The 21314-nt window shown below is 42.3% G+C and overlaps 3 protein-coding genes across 6 annotated transcripts in view; 2 read left to right on the top strand and 1 right to left on the bottom strand.

The window, feature by feature from the left end:
* Nucleotides 1-6795, top strand: part of ME1 (malic enzyme 1) — a 194015-nt gene extending 187220 nt beyond the window's left edge. Inside the window, exons 13-14 of the mRNA XM_082633355.1 lie at nucleotides 1087-1185; nucleotides 5123-6795. Coding sequence (XP_082489481.1) covers nucleotides 1087-1185; nucleotides 5123-5290 — 267 coding nt within the window. The 3' untranslated portion in view covers nucleotides 5291-6795. The remainder of the gene's footprint in view (nucleotides 1-1086; nucleotides 1186-5122) is intronic.
* A 9460-nt stretch (nucleotides 6796-16255) lies between these two features.
* On the bottom strand, nucleotides 16256-19532 carry RWDD2A (RWD domain containing 2A). 2 transcript variants are annotated; one of them, XM_082633299.1, is made up of 3 exons: nucleotides 19484-19532; nucleotides 18230-18447; nucleotides 16256-17175 (listed from the first exon to the last, which is right to left on the bottom strand). In XM_082633299.1, the coding sequence occupies exons 2-3, from the start codon at nucleotides 18428-18430 to the stop codon at nucleotides 16498-16500; spliced, it is 879 nt and encodes a 292-aa protein (XP_082489425.1). In that variant the 5' UTR covers nucleotides 18431-18447; nucleotides 19484-19532; the 3' UTR covers nucleotides 16256-16497. The 2 variants fall into 2 exon arrangements, with proteins under 2 accessions (XP_082489425.1, XP_082489424.1); XM_082633298.1 differs by lacking the exon at nucleotides 19484-19532 and adding an exon at nucleotides 18599-18871.
* Nucleotides 19011-21314, top strand: part of PGM3 (phosphoglucomutase 3) — a 32545-nt gene continuing 30241 nt past the window's right edge. The window contains exon 1 of one of the 3 annotated variants that reach the window (XM_082633292.1): nucleotides 19011-19129. The gene's annotated coding sequence lies outside the window, so the exon portion shown is untranslated. Of the gene's footprint in view, nucleotides 19130-19632; nucleotides 19774-21314 lie in introns of those variants that run through there. The other 2 variants (XM_082633290.1, XM_082633291.1) reach the window with 2 other exon arrangements.

The following is a 21314-nucleotide window of genomic DNA, read 5'->3' as shown; positions in this document are numbered from 1 at the left end:
ATAACTGAAAACCCAGTTTGATATAATACTATTATCTAACATATAATCCAAATTCAAATTTGCCAGTTATCCATAAAAAAGACCTTTATAGCCTCTAGACTACTCTTTTCATCTGCAGGAGCATTTCAGCCTTTTTGTTTCTTTTTATGGCAGTGACATTTTGACGAGTACAGGCCAGTTGTTTTTTACAATGTTCCTCATGATTTAAGTTGTATGGTTATAGGCTTTGGTTTAGGTTTGCCTAATAATTGAATCCTTCTCAGTGAATCACATCAGGAAGCACATAATGTCAATTTGCCTCATGTTTTTAAGCTACTTTATTGAGGTGTGATTGACATAACAAAAAGCCATATATCTTACAACTTGCTGAATTTAGAGATGAGTAAGTATACACCTTTGAAACCATCACCACAATCCATGCCATCCACAAATCTATCACCTCCAGAAGTTTTTTCCCACCCTCTTTATTATTATTATGAATGTGTATGTGATAAGAATATTTAACACAAGATCTACCCTTGTAGCCCATTTTCATGTCTACACTGTTTCCTTTAGAAATAGGGGATGGTTTGGGGACAGCAAAGGCTGAGGCTAGTTAGGTGATTTGGATGATCCAGAATCTGTATCCCGCTTTGCCGTGTGAGTCGGAAATAGCTCTCTCAGCCTCCTGCTCTACCTCCTGTGCGAGAGTATGTGAGCTGGGATCAAGGCCTGACCAGCCTCTCCTCCTCTGTTTTCAGGGTCATTTTTCCATCACTTTTCTCATCCTTCTCTGCCTTTCTTACCCTTCTTCCCCCTGTCCCTCTACTGCATCAAACAAGAAAGCTGCCAGCGTTTCATTGTACAGTAGAAAAGGAACTGGGTTAAGAGGAAACCCAGACGCTCATCCCCATCTTTTTCGCTATTTGTCTTCCCCCACCAGTCACCAAGCCTCTCTGAGCTCAGTTTTTCCATTGAGAAAGGGAGAGATGCAACTGGATGATGGCGTTAATGGGATCTGCTTTTATCCGCGACCATTCACCATTATCCTCACAACTATCACATTCTATGGTATGAAGTCTTTTTTTGTCTTTTTTTTTTTTTAAGGTTATAGCTCAGCAAGTATCAGATAAACACTTGGAAGAGGGCCGGCTTTATCCTCCTTTGGACACCATTAGAGATGTTTCTCTGAAAATTGCAGAAAAGGTAAAACCACTCTTGTTTTGAAGCCTCATTATTTTCCCTTACACCTATGGCTGAATGTGCATGTTTAGGTATTAAAAATCCACTTCCTTGAAATATCTTATCAACTTATTATGTCAGAAGTCAGAGAAATGAGGCCTGGTGCTTCGGCAGAGCTTAGGAACTATGTTTGATCCTTAGAGATGGGTTGAATCATTAATTTCCCCATCCTTTTTCTCTCCCATAATTCAGATAATTCAGCAGGGTTTCATTTCAGCTAAGCTTCCTCCACTTGGCCTTTTTTTTGGTCGGTATCTTCTATATGACACTGAAATAGTCACCACAGTATTGCACATGTGGTAGAGTGACAGACCTTGAACCACCTGCCTTATCCACGTCGCTGTGGATGTGTGGCACCTTGAAAATCACAGTTGATTATTACTGGGCAGAAAGCGAAACAGTGAGAACAAAGAACTCAAAGCTGGCTGGCGTGGCCGGTGAGCTCTTCAGGGAACTAGCCAAGAAGAACCTACATTTTCTACAACTAAGACGAGAGAGAAACTGACTCCTTTTGCAGGCTAGCTGTATTCATTTACTAGGGCTGCCGTAACAAAGTGCCACAAACTGGGTGACTTAGGTAACAGAAATTAATTTTCTCACGGAGGCTAGAGATCTAAGACGAAGGGGTTGGCAGGTCTGGTTTCTTTGGAGGCCTCTCCCTGGCTTGTCGATGACCACCTCCTTGCTGGGTCCTCACGTGGCCTTTCCGCTGTGTTTGCACATCCCTGGGGTCTCTTTGTGTGTCCAATTTTCCGTTCTTATAAGAACACCAGTCAACTTGGGTTAGAGCCCACCGGAATAGCATCATTTTAACTTAATTATCTGTTTAGAGGTCCTGTCTCCAAATACAGCCCCATTCTGAGGTACTAGAGGTTAAGGCTTCAACATTTTCAGGTGACGTATTTCAGCCCACCATAGTCGTCATACGTTGAAACTAGGGTTTCTCAACCTCAACGCCACGCACATGTGTCTGGGTAACTCTGTCACGGGGGCTGTCTTGGGCATTGTCGGATGTTTAGCAGCATCCTTGGCCCTTATTCACCAGATGCCAGTAGGCTCTGCAACAGGTGTGACAACCGAAAATGTCTCCAGACATCGCCAACTGTCCCCTTGGAGGCAGATTTGCTCCTGGCTGAAAACTAAAGAGATTGGCAAGTTTATCAGAACAGCACCATTTAGATTTCATATGTCATGATTTATTTTGTTGATTCAGGGTAGATGCTTCAAAAACCAAGTAATCCTTCAAAAAAAAACTTCAGATAATCTGCTTGGTTATCTATTTAGGAAAGAGTATGCTTATGTTTTCTCCTAATTTGTATCTACTAGTTTTAAACTAGTTTGAATTATTAATACACTGAACATCACATTATCACTTTAAGTTCATTTTGAAGGGTTCAATGAAGAGGAGTAACATATGATCAGAGGGGTGAGTAAGAAGATGAGGGACAGCAGGAGAGTATGAAAAACTCAAATATTACACCTAGAAAGAGGAACGAATGCTGAGTGGATAAACAGAAATTGGGAAACCTGGACAGAGAATCAGCTTCAGGAAGGAAGGTGATATAAGTAGACTGCAGGTTTGTGGTATCCATGGCAGCGGGTTGGCCAAAAGGTTCGTTGTGGTTTTTGGTAACATCTTACAGAAAAACCCAAACGAACTTTTTGGCCAGTCCAATACGTTCAAATGTACAATTCTAACAAGTAGATGGTGATGACTGAAACTTAAAGAGAGGCTGCATGTAAAGGTGGTGGATCATCTACACGTGGTAGCAGGTGAAGCTCTCGTCTTCCAGAGAGTCTGGCGTTGACGAGGAGAGAGTGAAGATTTCACTGAGAGAGTGCATCGTTAGTACAGTGTGTCCTGGGAGCAGAAAGAGGAATGGATTTCCACAGAGTCTGTGTCAGGAATGAAACAGAACATTTTATTATAAAAAAGTGATACAGCCGTTGCAAAAGAGGCACAGGAGAACTTTTGGGGGTGATGGAAATGTTCTGAAACTGGATGTGGTAACAGTCGCCCAACTCTGAGTTTATAGAAATAATTGGATTATATGTTAAAACTGTTGAATTTTGTGGTCAGTGAATTGTAACTCAAGAATATCTGTTAAAAACATAGTAATACCACATCATAGGCACTCTGAAAAATAGAAAAGAGCAAAATACCTGATATTCAACTTTTCTAAAACAAGCATTGTCATCATTTTGGCGTGTGTGTTTGCTTGCAGTCTGTTTTCATTTGTTTGCTTTCTTTTCTAACACTGTTGTAATAACGTGTAAGGGTGTATTCACATACTTTTGATCATGCTTTTTTCATAAACATTTTTCCATAATACAGCACAGTCTTTATAACTTTAATTTTTTCATAAGTGCATAAGTTTACATTGAGAAGAGATACTTAATCATTCTGATACTCTTCAAGATCACGCTTATTCACGTAAGTCTGTCATACAAGTAGCCCCTTAATGATTGCTTTCTTAAAGACTGGAGTGAATTAAAGAGCACATATGGAGTGATGAATTTTGACAACAGGGAGAATCCATTCTTCTCAAAAAAAGTAGAGGAAGAGAATGTTTGAAGATACGGAAGAGACAGTTTGAGTTGAGGAAAAGAGAAGTTGAGATCATTCTCTTTGATCAGTTGGAATTTTCTCAGCAGAGTGATGAGAGTCAAATGGAGACGTGAGGAGGGGAAGGTTTGAAATTGACTTCGGGGAAATTGACTTGAGACAAAGTTTTTTTCGTTTTTGATTTTTAAAGGGTAAAAGCATAATGTGCAACCACATGGGCCCAAGTAAGGTTAGGAAAAGAATGACATGGCAGGAGACAGCTCTGAAAGGAGAAAACCAGCACTGAGGGTTCCCCACAAAGACGTGGAGACAAGGTTCTGTGATACCAGCAAGGTACAGAGCACGGAGACTGGCTCCAGAGCCCCGCTGATTAGAATCAGGAGACCCTGGGATAGAGAAAGAGGTTCCGTAGGAGGCCGTGGTCAGAATCGGGATTGCTGAAACTGCAGGGTATCTGAGTTCAAATTTAGCAGGGATTTTCAGGTATTTAGTTCAGTTAATTATCAGTCAAGTCATTTCAAGGCTGTTAAGACCGACTTATCTGAGAAATTCTGATAGTATCACCCATGAGTAAATCTGTACTATTCACACTTTCCTTTCTTGCTGATACCATAGTCTACTCTTGTTACATGATTTATAATTGCATTTTCACTTTATATCTTCTTTGTGATTATGTGTTCTATTATAATACACTTAATTTTTTGGAAACAGACAAGATATAAATTAGAACTTAATTTTTTGATACATAAAAAATTCTTTTTTTTAAATTGAGGTATAGTTGATTTACAGTGTTAATTTCTGCTGTATAGCAAAGTGATTCAGTTAAACATATATATATATATATATATATATATATACACACATACATACATACATACACATTCTTGTGCTATACATTATGACCTTGTTGTTTATCCATTCTATATATAATAGTTTGCATCTGCTAATCCCAATCCATCTCTCCCTGGCCCCTCATTCCCCCTTGGCAACCACAAGTCTGTTCTCTATGTCTGTGATTCTGTTTCTGTTTTGTAGATAAGTTCATTTGTGTCATATTTTAGATTCCACATATAAGTGATATCATATGGTATTTGTCTTTCTCTTTCTGACTTACTTCACTTAGTATGATCATCTCTAGGTCCATCCACGTTGCTGAAAATGGCATTATTTTGTTCTTTTTTATGGCTGAGTAGTATTCCATTATATATATATATATATATGTACCATACCTTCTTTATCCATTCATCTGTTGCTGAAACAGATAAAAAATTTCTGACTTGTGTTCACCATCATCTCTATCCATTAAAATAATTAATATTCTTTTCTTATTTCTAGATTGTGAAAGATGCATACCAAGAAAAGACAGCCACAGTTTATCCTGAACCCCAAAACAAGGAAGCATTTGTCTACTCTCAGATGTATAGCACTGATTATGAGCAGATTCTACCCGATTGTTATTCTTGGCCTGAAGAGGCCCAGAAAATACAGACCAAACTTGACTAGTAGCTTAAGAGCTGATATTTCTAACTCCATTAATGAGATCTTGAAGTCTTTCATAATTTTCAAAGATTGGAATCTTTTATAATGACTCATAATACACTAGAGTAAGATAATTTTACTTTAACAATCTAAAAATTTATGGAAGAATATTAGTATACTTTACAGTAAACATCTCACTAGACAATTTTGCTTCATTTACTTTATGGTTATTTATGGTGTCTATCTTAATTATTTTGCCCAAGTTCTGTTTAAAAGCTGTTGTAACTACTACTGAGAAACCCATCATTTTTATATAGGGAGCTAAGGGGAAGACTAAAATTAGTAATAAATTGGTATCAGTATTAAAACCCATAATTCTTTTGTTGTTCATTTTATTAAAAATCTACTTTGTAAAGAAAAAGATCAAAATGAATTTAGGCATAGACAAACTTGTGCTAAAAGCAGAAACAACACTTACTCTGTTGCCTAGAGAAAAACAACTCCTCAGGTATTTTTATTCCAATCCTAGATTATATCTGTTCTTTTTGTGCAGCTGAATTCTAACATTTCTAAGAAAGACCACTGCTGTTTACAATGCCTTGTGCAGCCTTAGATTTTAATGTTCTTTCGACATTGTTCCATCTCCTTATCACCTTGGTCCTCAGTCAGAAATCCCTTCATAAAAGCACCTTTCTTTCCCCCTGACCAAGTGGTCAGCTCCACACCATTGCTGCTGGGCCTTTGTGGACCACGGCCCTATCCTGAGGTTGGTGCCTTCAGCTGAGCACAGCCTGAGAAGTGGGCAGAGCTGAGAAGAGTGGGTGAGCTCCTTGAGAAAGGGCTGCCTGTGGAGTTGACGTCTTCAGACAAACACAGACAAACATCCCCAGAGTCAAGGCAAGCTGGGTTCCCAACTGAGTGACCTGACCTAAAGTCCCCTTGATTAGCTCAGGTAATTAAGAGCTCATTGTGTTACAGCAAACTCACTTTCCTCTGGGTTTGAAGAAAGTTTTGTAACCACTTCCCCAATATCAGAAATTATCTTTACATCAGATATTAAAAATATTCTAATTATGATCAGTAGTTACAGCCCAGAAATGAATGTTAATTTCAGGTTTTACTTTTGAAGTTAGTAATTGAACCAATGGAAACAACTGTAAATTCTTAAGCTCAGGTTCAGTAACATTTACTATTTATTTATAGAATTCATATATGGAGACTTTTTTGTTTTTGAAGTAATGCTTTTAAAGAGTGTAAGAAGATGTTCAAGGTAAACTATAGTAGTACATGATTTCATTAAAAGTTGAAGGTTACACAAGTTGTTTTAGGTGTCAGTAGAAGGGGTAGGGGTATTTCTGAAAGTAACGTTTAGTCAAGAGTTTCCTCAATATAATTATTTTGAAAAGATCCGGAATGCCTATTTCTCGTCTAGTTTCCATGTTGTCTTGTAGTTCTAACTAAATGTATTTACTTATGCAAAGATTTATTAAAGCATTAGAAACAGTGAATGAATAAAATTATAAAATAGTTGTCTTTTTTTCTTAAAATATTGTTACACTTAAAAATGACAATGCTGGGTCTTGGCAGTCATATGATAGGGAACTTGGAATTTTAAAAATATTTCAGTAGCTAATTTCACTATGAAATTCATTCATTTAATATATGTGTAGTCATATTTGCTGTATACTGTTATGAATGTTGTCCTTGTCCTCAGAGAAAGGTAATGAAATAAACATTTGATGATTACTTAACCAGGTACCAGGTAGTCTATATACCTTATCCTATTTAATGTAGTCCCCACAATTCCCTTAGGAAGTAGATAGTTTAAGTAATGTGCCAAGTCCACAGAGCTCATAAGTTAAGGAGGAGGGCTCTAAATCCATGTTTACCTTTCTCCATAGTCTGTTCTCTATTCACTAGAGTACAGTTAGAACAGCACAGTCGAATAGAAAAAAACAAAGTGAGTCACATGAGTAATTCCTGTCCTGTGGCCTCATAAAAAGAAGAAACAGGTGGAATTCATGTTAATATATTTTATTTAAACCAACATATCCAGAATATTATAAAAAGTATTGAGATATTTTTACATCATTTTGTTCATACTAAGCCTCCAGCTTTTTCACATTTACATCAAAGATATTTGCATATACATCAAAGTCATGAGAACATATAGAACAGCTCACAGACAGACCCCCTGAATATATTACAGAGTTAGCACAAAATTCAACACATAAAAAATAGAGTGTTTAGTAACAGGATTGGGACATCTACCTACCTCATGGACCTACAACCTCACCCTATATAAAAAGGAAGAGTTTAGGGCTTCCCTGGTGGCGCAGTTGTTGAGAGTCCGCCTGCCAATTCAGGGGACACGGGTTCGTGCCCCGGTCCGGGAAGATCCCACATGCCGTGGAGCAGCTGGGCCCGTGAGCCATGGCCACTGGGCCTGCGTGTCTGGAGCCTGTGCTCCGCAACGGGAGAGGCCACAGCAGTGAGAGGCCTGCGTACCGCAAAAAAAAAAAAAAAAAAAAAAAAGGAAGAGTTTAGATGGATTAAAGACCTAGGTACGAATGGTAGAAATGTAAAATTAATAAAAATTAATGTAGCAAAATATCTTTGGGACCCCCCAAAATACAAACATGAAGTAAAAACTGGACGTGTTGCATTCTCTAAGGATAGGAAGGTTTTGGCTGATAAGTGGGTGCTGCCATATAACAGTATAAAGTGAGGAAATCCAGGACTGTGGAATAGGTTGGTTGCTTCTATGGAGATGGATTCATAAAGAGATAGTTTAGGTTCAGAGGCTTACATTCTCAGCTCAAGGCACCATATAAACACTAGAAAAAATGCCTCTATTTTTGCTAAAAGAGTCTCTTCTCCCTTACTCTCTATAAGGCTGAAATAACAGAAACCCAAGGTCATACTTCATCCTGCTGGTTGCCAGATTTTAACAGGAGTTTTATTCACAGCCTCACCAGGACTCTCATGTGAAAGTGAAGAGTATTGACCAGGAAACAGGAGGATGTTGATTTGGAATGGGGATCTATGGGTAGGGAGATTTGGAGGACTTGTGGTACCCTAAAGTAGTCTTGAGTTCTGACAGTCCTGTGTCCCAGGAAACCCCACATCCCCAGGCAAACCAGCACAGTTGGCAAGTCCTTCCTTGCTCTTCCTGCCTAAAGAGGCTGTTACTGCCTTAGGTGAAGATCCGGTAATGACCTCACTCCATCTCCTCCCAGATGACATCTCATGATCTCTGTAGGCATCATATCAGAGACCAGCATGGAGAGGAGCTGTGGTGGATACAATTAAGAGGGCAAACCCAGGAGGAGAGGACTCCCACCAAAAGAAGTCTAGACTTTGCTCATTTACATTGGCAACATCTGAGGAAAACACATGGAATTCTGAAAATGTACTGAGGATGGAAAAGTGTAATTTGGGACTGGGCAGACTTGACTGTTGGGGGTGCACTTGCCACAGGTCCTGCATCTAATGTGCTGCCTTGAGCAGCTGAAAATGATTCTGCTTGTTGGTTCAGTTAGTTGACTGAAATGTAGACTTGATAATGACACACATTAAATGAAATTGAGAACGCAAACGTTCCTTGAGATAATATAAAGGTATTCAAAGATTTACAGAGTTGGGAATATGGGAGTCATTTTGTCATGTGCAATCTGACCATCCTAATCCTAATGATCTCCTAAGTCTCCCAAGAGGACCTATAGCTGAACCTCCTTTCACTAAGACCTTGAGAAATAGATTGGTGAAGGGATTAGTAGCATCAATGAAAAGCATTTTTTAAATTGAGATGTAATTAACATATAACATTATATTAGTTTCAGGTGTACAAGGTAATAATGTTTGTATATACTGCAAAATGATCACCACAGTAAATCACCATACCTAGTTACAAGTTTTTTTTCTTGTGATAAGATCTATTAAGATTTACTCTCTTAGCATCTTTCAAATATGCAATACAGTGTTATTAACTATAGTCACTATGCTGTACATTATATTCCCATGACTTATTTTATAACTGAAAATTCATACCTTTTGACCCCCTTCATCCATTTTGTCCACCCCTCCATCCCCCACCTCTGGCAACGACCAGTCTATTCTCTGTATCTATGAGCTTGTTTGTGTTTTGTTTTGTTTTGTTTTAGATTCCATATATAAGTGAAATCATATGGTATTTATATTTCTCTATCTGACTTATTTCACTTAGCATAATGCCCCTGAGGTCCATCCATGTTGTTGGAAATGGTAAGATTTTATTCTCTTTTATAGCTTGTGTGTGTGTGTGTGTGTGTGTGTGTGTGTGTGTTTATCCACTCATCTGCCAGTGGACGCTTAACGTTGTTTACATGTCTTGGGTATAGTACATATTGCTGCAGTAGGGCTGTATATATCTTTTCAAATTGATTTTTATTTTCTTCAAATACCCAGAAGTGGGATTGCTGGATCATTTGGTGGTTCTATTTTTAATATTTTAGGAACCTCTATACTGTTTCCATAGTGGTTGCACCAGTTTGCATTCCCACTAGCAGTGCACAAAGTTCCCTTTTCTCCACATCCTCACCAACATTTGTTATTTCTTGTATTTTTGATTATAGACATTCTAACGTGTTATCTCATGGTTTTGGTTTACATCTCCCTGGTGATTAGTGATGTTGAGCGTCTTTTCATGTACGTATTAGCCATCTGTATGTCTTCTTTGGAAAAATGTGTAATCAGATTTTTTTTTGCTAATGAATTGATGAGTTCTTTATATATTTTGGATATTAATTAGCCCCTTATCAGATATGTGATTTGAAAATATTTTCTTCCATTCAATAGGTTGCCTTTTCATTTGTTGACGGTTTTCTTTGCTGTGCAGGAGCTTTTTAGTTTGATGTAGTCCCACTTTTTAATTTTTACTTTTGTTGCCTCTACTTTTGGTGTTAAACCCAAAAAATCATCACCAGAATTGATGTCAAAGAGCGTACCACCTGTTTTCTTCTAGTTTCATGGTTTCAGGTCTTTCATTCAAATCTTTAATCCATTTTAAGTTCAGTTTTGTGTATGGTGTAAGATAGTGGTCTAGTTTCTTCTTGTGCATGCGACTGTCCAGTTTTCCTAACACCATTTATTGAGGAAACTGTCCTTTTGCCACTGTATATTCTTGGCTCCTTTGTCATAAATTAAACGATATATATGTGTGGATTTATTTCTGGGCTCTCTTGTTCTGTTCCATTGATTTATGTGTCTGGTTTTATTCCAATACCATACTGCTTTGATTACTGTAGCTTTGTAGTATAGTTTGAAATCTGGAAGTGTGATGCCTTCAGCTTTGTTCTTAAGATTGCTTTGGTTATTCAGGGTCTTTTGTTGTGCTGTACAAATTTTAGGGTTGTTTGTTCTATATCTATGAAAAATGCCCTTGTAATTTTGATAGGGATTGCACTGAATCTGTAGATTGCTTTGAGTGGTATGGACATTTTAACAATGTTAATTTTTCTAATACAGGAGCATATAATGTCTTTCCATTTATTTGTGTCTTCTGTTTCTTTCATCAGTGTCTTATATTGATAGTTTTCAGTGTACAGTTCTTTCACCTCTTTGGTTAAATTTATTCTTAGGTATTTTGTTCTTTTTGATACAATTGCAAATGGGATTATTTTTCTTGATTTCTCTTTCTGATAGTTCATTATTAATTAGTGTATAGAAATACAACAGAATTTGTATATTGATTTTGTACCCTGCAACTTTACTGAATTTGTTCTAACAGATTTTTTTGTGGAGTCTTTAGGGTTTTCTGTATATAATATCATGTCATCTGTAAATAGAGACAGTTTTACTTCTTACTTTCCAGTTTGGATCCTTTTTATTTCTTTTTCTTGCCTAATTGCTCTGGCTAGGACTTCCAATACTTTGTTAACAAAAATAACAAGAGTGGGCATCCTTGTTGCTGATCTTAGAGGAAAAGGTTTCAGGTTTTCCCCATTAAGTATAATGTTAGCTGTGGGCTTGTCATATATGCCTTTGTTAAGTTGAGGTATGTTTCCTTGATACCCTCTTTGTTGAGAGTTTTTATTATAAATGGATATTGAATTTTGTCAAATGATTTTTCTACATCTATTGAAGTGATATGATTTTTATCCTTCATTTGGTAATATGGGTGTATCACATTGATTGATTTTCTGAAGTTGAACCATCCTTGCATCCCTGGAATAAATCCCACTTGATCATGGTGTATGATCCTTTTAATGTATTATTGAATTTGGTTTGCTAATATTTTGTGGAGGACATGAAAAGCATTTTAATGACTCTTCTCTATGAGCTGGGAAATGCTGTAGTTAAAATGGGCTTCTTATTTCAATAGAGACATCAGAATCTTGGGGCTACTAGAGGCTTAAAAAGCAGCACTTTGCAGTAATTAACAACTGGAGTCAAGGTGGAAACAGTTATCATAATAGGGATCAGGTCCGGTGTAATCAGAATAGTTTGGCCTACAGAAATCTTTGGTGGGGGCCAGTAAGTCACAGGGCCCCAGAGCTTGAAATGATGCTGAAGAATTGAACTAGGAACTCACAGGTCTTGATCAAGAAAAATAGATGCTGGTGTATACAACTGATAGAGGTACAGCAGTGCATATCAGCTGAATGTCAGTTTGGCTTAGGACCAAACTGCGGACAACCCATGTAAGTCCTACTTGATATGTGTAACAGTAACAGTGGAAAAGCCTGCCCAGAGCCACCAAGACAGAGTATCAAGGCCCTCACCAAACTGCCATGCACAGATATAAATGAAAGATCCCTAAGGTGAAGAACTCTGTACTATGTTTCCCAAATCTTCCTTTGAGGCTCCACTTACTAGGGTAACAATGCATTACAGAAAGGAAACCACTAGGCATTTGGGAAATCATCTGGCAACAGTCTGAAACAAATACAAATTTCTGAAACCATTGTGATCTACTGGACAAAGTGTATGCTATAGGAATGAATCCATCCTCTAGTTATCTTCCCAGTGAAGAGTTAGAATTAATTTCTTCACTGTCTATGGCAACATCCCCACATTGGATCCATGATACATAGAAAAAGAGTTATTCTGGCAAGAGGTACCAAATGATTTGCCAAGGTAAGTCCCGCCATCAAAAGCTTTAAAAGAAGCAAGGGTATGATTTTTATCACATCTGGACTTAAATGATCTTTGGCATGTGCAAGAGGAAGATAGAGCTCGAAGAGTGACAGCATTAGGTTCATTAATCAGATGCCGATTCTAACTGTAGCTGTTGTCAGACAAGTTCTCTGTCTTGGAGCAAATCAGTAGGTAGCTATTAATTTGGCCAGTGCTTTTTTTTGTTTTTTCTTTATTCAAGTAAGGAGAGGGCACCTGTAGTGTCAGTTTATCAATAAGCAACATTAAAGATTGTCTTCTCAGTCTTCCCTGGTGGCGCAGTGGTTGAGAGTCCGCCTGCCGATGCAGGAGACACGGGTTCGTGCCCCGGTCCGGGAAGATCCCACATGCTGCGGAGTGGCTGGGCCCGTGAGCCATGGCCGCTGAGCCTGCGCATCCGGAGCCTGTGCTCCGCAACGGGAGAGGCCACGACAGTGAGAGGCCCGCGTAAAGCAAAAAAAAAAAAAAAAAAAAAAAAAAGATTGTCTTCTCTTAATGTTCCATTAACTCTCTGTGTGCCAGAATATAATTCTTGATACCAGACTTCGATCATCTCACCATTGTACAGGGCATCATGCTGGTCTAACACATTGATGATGATATAGGCTCATAAGACCTGGAGCACAGGTGTCATGAACTTCTCTGGATACCTGGTAAGATACATCGTGCTGAGGGGTAGAAGATAAATCCTGGGAAAGCACAAGATCCTGCCACCTCAGCCAACTTTGTGGTGGTCTAGTCTTTGGTGTATGTTGGAATATCCTGTCCATAGTGAAGAAAAAATTGTGTGCTCTATTCCACCTACAACTAAGGAGGAGCCTCAGTGTTTGGCGGGTCTCTTTGAATTTTATGTGCGATGCTCAAGCCCGTTTATGGGTTGATCCAAATGCTTGTAGATTTAACTGGGCTCAGAAGAAAAGTTTCTCCGGCCAATCCAGGTTGCAGTTAAAGTGGGTCTACCATGTGGACCCTTTGAGGGAGATCCAATGGGCTTAGAGTTTTGAGGCAAATCAGGATTCTGTATAAAACCAGGATTTTTGAGCGAACCATACCCTCTCCAGAAAATACCTATTCTTTCAACTAACTACTGGGCTGCTTGAGGTAAAAGCAAGTGAAAGAAAATTGTCCTGTTCAAGAGGGTTCTGTGAAGACCTCAATAGGCTCCTTCCAAGCCTTCTCAAGTTCTCAGAAGGATGGCATGTAAGCAGACATACATAGAAACTCACAGGCAACATATTTCTGATTTCATATAGGGATGTTTTTGAAGTCCTTATGTTACGGTGCATCAGCTCATCCAGCCCACTCTTCAATCCATTATGCGAGTATCCTCAGCCCTTAGCCTAACAGACCAACAAGGAATGAAAAGCAGAGAACATATTTGAAAAATACTGATTTAATTTAGTTAAAAAAGAAAGACATGGGGGCTTCCCTGGTGGCGCAGTGGTTGAGAGTCCGCCTGCCGATGCAGGGGACGCAGGTTCGTGCCCTGGTCTAGGAGGCTCCCACATGCTGCGGAGCGGCTGGGCCCGTGAGCCATGGCCTCTGAGCCTGCGCGTCCGGAGCCTGTGCTCCGCAACGGGAGAGGCCACAGCAGTGAGAGGCCCGCGTACCGCAAAAAAAAAAAAAAAAAGAAAGACACAAGCATTTATAATGAGCATCGTTTCCAAATAACCATTTAAAAATAGAATGTATACATCATCAGGGTTCTTGAATTAGAAGCAATAGAGACTGATTCTGACTTTGAAGGAAAAGAGGGGGCGGATGTTAGGTAGCTCAAAGCGGGTTTTGGCCAACTGAGCATTCCGTAGGCCAGAAAGGAGGGTGGCATTAGGGACTCAAGCAGCAAGAGCTCAAAGCCATCTCTCCGGGAGGCTGCTAGAGGGCAGCTTGATTCCAGTCACTTCTCCTCCCAGAGAAGGGGCATTTCACCAGAGTAAGTGCGTGTGTGTGTGTGTGTGTGTATGTGTGTGTGTGTGTGTGTGTGTGTGTGTTTGGGGAAGGTAGGGGAGGTGCCTGCTCCTATCAGGCTAGGCAAACAATACCAGAAGTGTATCTACTATACATACAAGCTGAGCTTTGAATTGTCATTACGTGTATATATTTTTTTTCCATGAAACCTACATTTCTATTATTAGTGCTTCTGATAGGAAAAGAGCATTGGTGCATATGCTCCTATTAGACCTGTCAAAGTAGGTTCTGAAAAATTATCATCAGAAAGAGCTCCAGAAGCAGTAAAGGATTCATAAACCAGAATTTATTCCCTTCATTTGAGTTATGTAAATAATTTTTGTTCCATATTCTTTAAACTTCTCTCTCTGTGGCTACTTTTGCTCATTTAATCATAGAAAACCCTCTCTGAGTGGCTTAGGCACATACTAGGTGGATGGCACCTATTCCTGTGTTGGTTCAAAGGGAAAAAAGTTAACGGGGTTACATCTGTTTAGGGCCTGAAAACTTGTGAATGCTAATTATACTTCTTATGGCCTTGGGGAGATTATATGGGAAATGGAACTCCTATACTGTGTTGTTTTCAGTCCTGGTAAAGATTGAGAAATGAGGCTTTGGCACTGTCAGTCCTATTTCTTCCCTCTGTATATAGGGAAAGTGAGGCCCCAGCTTGAGTCCCAGCCACATGCAAAGCCAGGATTAAAACATGAACAGGCAAGGTGGATAAGCAGGCAAGGCAGGCCCACGACAAGAGCCTTGGTTTGAGGGTCTGAGTTGCGCCGTGAAAGGAGACTCATTCTGATGAGCTAAGAAGAGCGCAGGGAAGGAGAGAGTGGACCCTGTTCCCAGGCCTCATGGTTAGGAGAGTCAGCTTAGTGCAGGGTCTGCTGTTTGTCACGTCCTGGCCCTGCCCGGACATGTGTCTGCATCCTAGGCACAGACTAAAACCAGACACCGGAAAGGACTGTTTCATCAAAGATTCTGAAGTGCCACCGGCACACGCAGGAATTTTGGCATCGAACCTCATCATGAGATGGGGAGTGAAGCATCCCCTCCATGTCACTAAATTTCAGCACCCAGCTTTGGTGTTCTGAGGGGGCCAGGACATCAGTGGGGTGCTCCCCGGGAGAGGGCAGTAGAAGCTAAAGAGAGAGTGGGAAACCGGAGAAAGCTGCAGAGAGGCAGCTCACGACCTTATGTCATCCCTGACTGCAGGTGACATGCCCAGAAATTCCTGGAGAGGGGTAGATGCTTTTTAATAAAAAGGTTTGGCAAGGGCTACTTAAATAGGAGCTGTTATCATTAAACTCTCATTTTGAAGAAGGCAGGTGAAGCTTGTGGAGCTTGAAAGTTTCAGAAGAGATGGCAGTGACATGACCAAAATGTAGAGTCTGACTTTTGTCCTCTAGGAAGGTGATGGTACAGGGCCATCCACAGTGGTCCTCTCCCAAACTCCTTGCCCCACAGGACGAAGCAAACTGGCACAGGGACGGAGACCCACGCACACTACTGGTGGGGCTGCGTGGACAAGAAACCGCATCTTGTTCTTTGGAGAAGAACCCAACTAAGAATATTGGTACATGGTCCTCAGTATTGTCAATCAGCCGATGTAACAACACGGCGTGGCGTCACCGCCATTGCAGTTAGGATTTGGCTTTATGAAAAGAAAAAGCCCCAAACAGGGAGTTAAAGTGAGAAACATGGTAAACACGTGCTCTCTCTTTGTTCTGATTTTAAACTTGACTTAGAAAAATGTGGGGTGTCACCTGCATGCTAGCAACACGAAAAGGAGAAATGTTATTCATATTTATGAGTTCGGAGCTGCAATGTGACTACTGCCATTAAACTGGGCTTTGGACTCCTTTTGAATCAAATTAGGTTCACTGGTTTAACTGACAGGTTTTTATTAATTTACCATTAAATAGCTTTCAATGAACACAAGAACATAGAGGCAACATCACAATTGCGCTGTTACAAGGTTAAAAGCCTTCCGTGTTTCATTTCCAGGGAAAAATGCTGGAGCTAGCTTCCCCACAGATGACGCTTAACAGCCACTGGTCCTTTTATTTTGGTCTTACTAACAGAGATACTAACAGCGAGATTACAAGCTTAGCTCTCTTAATAGCTTCCTAGGAGTCAGAACTTTTGCTTTCGATACCAAATAATATCTGGAAAACATGCTCACTTTTGTGTTTTTTGAGAAATTCTAAGAACTGGCCCAGATTCATGTGATAGTCATTCCTTAAGCCATAGTCACCATGGGCCTCAAGAAGTAATTCTTCAAAAGAATGGAAAAGGCGCAGGTCCTCCCCGTTTCCTTCTGTTTCGATACTCTCGGCGTGCTTACAGGAAATGTGTTTCCAGTTGGGATACCTAATTGTGTGCCAGAATTCCTCACAGTGCTCTTTGAAGCCTTCCACACAGATTATCCCCGGCTTTCCCGTCATGCAAAATCCTGTCACATCTAACCTTTTCCCGACATCCAAAATCTTTTTTCGTAGGTCCTGCTGATATATATGGTGACTGTAGATCCACATTCGGAGGAATGTGTTCTTGACTGGCTTTGCTTGTGTAGATGGTTCGTACACGAGCTTCCTGTTCAGGAAGTAGGAGGCACTGTTGTCCTGCAACCACTGGATGGCTGCACACACACACAGCTCACCTGGATCAAAAGTCCCTAGGTAAGAAGTGAGACCTTTGTTGAGAAGGAGCTGCTGTTGTCTGTCAAGTTCGGATGACCGTCCGAATAGCTGCAGTGCTGCATAGGGGTAGCTGTGAGGCATGGTTACTTGCAAGTCAATTTTCACCTTAAAATGAAAATCAAATAGATTTAAGTACCGTAAAATCACATAAGCTAGTTTATCCATGGCCACTGCATGATGCTGATAAATGTCATAGCTACTGCTACTATTACGTGTCAGCTATGTGCCAGACACTGCACACTTTTATAAACACAATTTTACATACATAAATTCCTTCCATGTATGCATTCATTCATTCCCATATTCATCCAACGCCTACCATGTGTCAGGTACCCTATGCTGAAATAAAGAAGTGAAGAAGCTAGACACTAGTTTTGCCCTTCATGGAAAGAAGCCGAGAGCCTAGTGAAGGAGACAGACGTTAAACAAATAATTACACACAGCAAGTATCTCATTGCGAAGGTGAGAAGCATTGCCATAGAAAAGTACAGGGATCCACTGAAAGGTGGAACCAGAGGGACTGCATCCAGTCTGGAGAGCCAGGGAATTCCTCTGAGGGAATGACGCCCAGAGGCTGACTAGGAAGTGGCTAGCACAGCGGTTCTCAAATGCCTGGTCCACTTGTTACTTGGGCTATGCTAACGTTGCTGGAGATAATGGATCAGAAGGTGAAGGTGAATTCATTTTCAGAATTTGGATTTTCTATCTGTATTTGCTTTCAGTGCCATGGTGCCATCAAAGAAAGAGTCATTCACTCCTTAAAAGCCAGTTTTGCTAAAGACAATATTTAGATTTGTGAAAATCGTAACATATGTACAAGATAGTCCATACTACAATAGCAAGATTGGTAAAAATGGATGAGTGAATAGAATAATAATGGCAGTAGAAGACTGCAAGATGTGTTTAATAAAAACACTAGGCATATTTATATATAAAAAAACAAACACTAGGCATATTTGTATAAAAGGTGTGCATATGTATGTAAAATTCAAGATCTTTATCGAAAACAACTTACAGGTCATCCCATATTTTGCTGGAATATTCCATATATGCATCTGGAATAGTCTCTATTTGCTTCCTGGACAGGAAGCTCAGGTTCCAAGTGTTTCCATTATAAACTGGGCACCTGGCAACAATTAAAACCACTCAGGGCACCTACCTTGGGCTCCTCGATCTGGAGTGTAATCACAAATTCGATGTTTGGTGGCAGTGCCTCTCTTGTGCCTTCCAAATATCTCTTTATATTCGTCAGGGCATTGACATCTTCAAGTTTTACTTCTCCTTGGTTAGGAAACATAGAAAACAGCATTTCCATCTCCAGCAGCTGAAGTTGAAGGCATTCGTTCATTGAAGCGGACATGCTGACTTGGAATCAACCTGTCAGGAAAACCGGGAGGGCCCAGGGACACTGGATTTGTCTACGTCGGCGGTGTCCAGAGGAATTTCCCGCAGCTCCCTTTCCGTGCAAGCAGCTTTGCAGGAGCGCTATTACGCGTCGAGAGCTAGGGGCACAAACCGGGACACTTACACTCTTCTGCTTTATCTCCTGGCCCCCAAATCTAGTATACACGACATCCTCCAAGATACGTCGTTAAAATTCAGATTCCCAGTCCCTTTATCCCCAGCCCCCGCTTCCGATCTGGATCAGGGAATCCGGCCTCTCAACAAGTGTTCCGAATTATTCCGTTGCAGGTGATTGGGCAACCACCACCAGCGACGCTCTGCAAGCCTGAATTCTGGGAAAGGCGAGGGGCCCCGCCTCCTAATCCCACCCAGGTGTCGGGCTTGGGCGGAGCTGGCTGCTGCGGCGAGGGAAGCCCGCAGGGCCGGCGGGGCGGAGCTCCGCCTCCTCCGGCTCCCGGGTCTCCGGGGCCCCGCCGCGCTCCACGCCAGTTGCCTTCCCTCAGCCCCAGCGAGCGCCACGAACCCCTCCTGGGTGGGCCTTTCCGCCTTTCTCGGGAGCCACCCTGGCCCCGGGCGGCATCCTGTGAGTCCGGGCGGTTTGGATCCACCTGGCCTCTGCCCCGAGGGGCCCAGGCTTAGTGAGGGGGTCTTACAGGTAAATAAATAAAATGACGTTTCGTGCGAGCTGGGGCGGGCGGATGGGGAAGGGGGTGGGGCACGAGAAGGCTCCACAGAATCAGACGTTTGGGAGATGAACCTCGAGAATCGAGAGGGGGATGCGGGAAGCCGGGTGGCGCTCACTGGGGCCGGGACCACCTGGTTAGAGGCCTCATATCGGGGCTGGTACCCCCCATCCAGGACCACTTGGAAGCCCGGCTTCCCAGGAACGCGGGACCTGCCACCCTCTGAGACCCGAATCTGGAGTCAGGGGCTGCGTATCTGCCGGTCGCGGTGCTCTGAGGGCCCGCGACCCTCGGCCCCAACCCCTGGGCCACCGCGGGGGCCTCACCCTTCCCGGTCATTCAAAGGAAACAGCCCCAAGCACTCTCGCAACGCGGATCCGCAGTTCCGCAGGCGCGAGCCGCGCGTGCCCGGCAAGGAGGCGGGGCCTGGCCCGCGGACTCTTCCCGCGCTGTGATTGGCTGAGGGGCGGGACGACGGGCCGGAAGCCACGCAGGGCCACGTTTGCGGACGCCGACCTCTCTAGTCTGGCTCCTGCCTAGTCTGGTTCCCCCCCCGCCGCCACGAGGGAGGTGGTCCGCGCTGTGGAGGTGAGGCGGGGGTTGTCGCCCGGCAGAGGTGAGCGGGGCCCCGCGGCTTGGCAGCGAGAAGGGGACCTTCCGGTCCGCAGGGGTTCGGCCGACTGCCAGGCTAGCGGGCCGGCTGGCGGACTGACTCGCGGGCTGCGCGGGACACACCTACTCGCCACTGCGGCTCGGGAGCGGGCTGGAGGCGCGGGCCCGAGGGTCTCGAGCTGGGAAAGGGGTCTCGTCCATTACCTAGGTGGGGACCTCAGGTCTGGGTGCCAGGAAACGTGGGGCGATTCGGGGGCTGGGAGGAGAGGGGAACTAACGAGGTGCTGAAGACTGAATGGAGGGAAGGGGGCCGTTCTTAGCTTTTTTAGAGTGGACGGTTTGGACTTGAAAATACTTTCAATAAAACCCCCTCACATACTCGTTGAAATTAGTTTTAGGACCTAAAACGCATGAAAGGGTGGAAACATTTTATCTCGACTCTTTCTTTTTTTAAAGACTTTTGGACGTAACAGCTGGTTTACGCCCTTAGAAATAATCACGGTACATTGACGACTGGTCACTTTTTAATAAAACGTCTTCATGCATGTGAACTAGATTTGATCGCTCTAGGCCAAGCTAAATTAGCGTCCTGAATGCCAGCTTTTTCCAACTGGACAAAAGCAAACATTTAACTCTTGTTCATTGACGCAGTGAAGGACAATAAAGAAAACAAGAGTTGGAAGCCCCAAGTTCCACTTTAAGTTGGAGTATCCCAGAGAAGGAAGTACTAGCGGGCTCAGGGCTGATGTTTGATTTTTTTAATGAAAGGTAAAAGGAAGATGTTGCTAGTTTCCGAGCTTAATTTAGAAGTGTGTCCTGGTCCTCCCGTATGAAAATACAAAAATCCACTGCAAGGTGTATCGGGAGGTCTGGGCAGACTTGGAGAGGAGGCTTTTGCCCTTTGCTTTTCCTTCGGGAATAGGTCTCTGTAGCCTGGGAGGAATCGCAGAAGAACTACACATATTTCCCAGATACTTTGTGTATGCGGCCCCAGTCCAGTGGAGAATGTGACCTTCGGCATCAGTCTGTCAGCAGCTTCCCATGTAAAATTTAGGTTGTTTAACTGATACCCAGAATTAAGTTTTCCCATTTGTAAAATGATACGGTCCCTTGTAGGATTCTCTGAATCTAGGTGTACAGTCTTCATTTTAGTTGGGAATGGACCATTTTAAGTTTGCCTTGGGTCCAGGAATGGTTGGGGACAGTCTCATTTCTGTCCTGAAGTGAACAGTACAGGTAATGCTAACCTCCGGGACTTATTCTACCATTTTTTTCCCCCTCTCAAACATAGGATTTTGGGGGGAGGTTCAGAATGAGGCAGATCGATTAGTTTGGGATGGCAGGGTTTTTTTTTTTTTTTTTTTTGCGGTACGCGGGCCTCTCACTGTTGTGGCCTCTCCCGTTGAGGAGCACAGGCTCCGGACACGCAGGCTCAGTGGCCATGGCTCACGGGCCCAGCCGCTCCGCGGCATGTGGGATCCTCCCGGACCGGGGCATGAACCCGTGTCCCCTGCATCGGCAGGCGGACTCTCAGCCACTGCGCCA

The sequence above is a fragment of the Mesoplodon mirus genome (assembly GCF_964341445.2).
Source record: "Mesoplodon mirus genome assembly, chromosome: 10".
NCBI classification, from domain to species: Eukaryota; Metazoa; Chordata; class Mammalia; order Artiodactyla; family Ziphiidae; genus Mesoplodon; species Mesoplodon mirus.
This window is presented reverse-complemented; position numbering and strand designations above follow the sequence as displayed.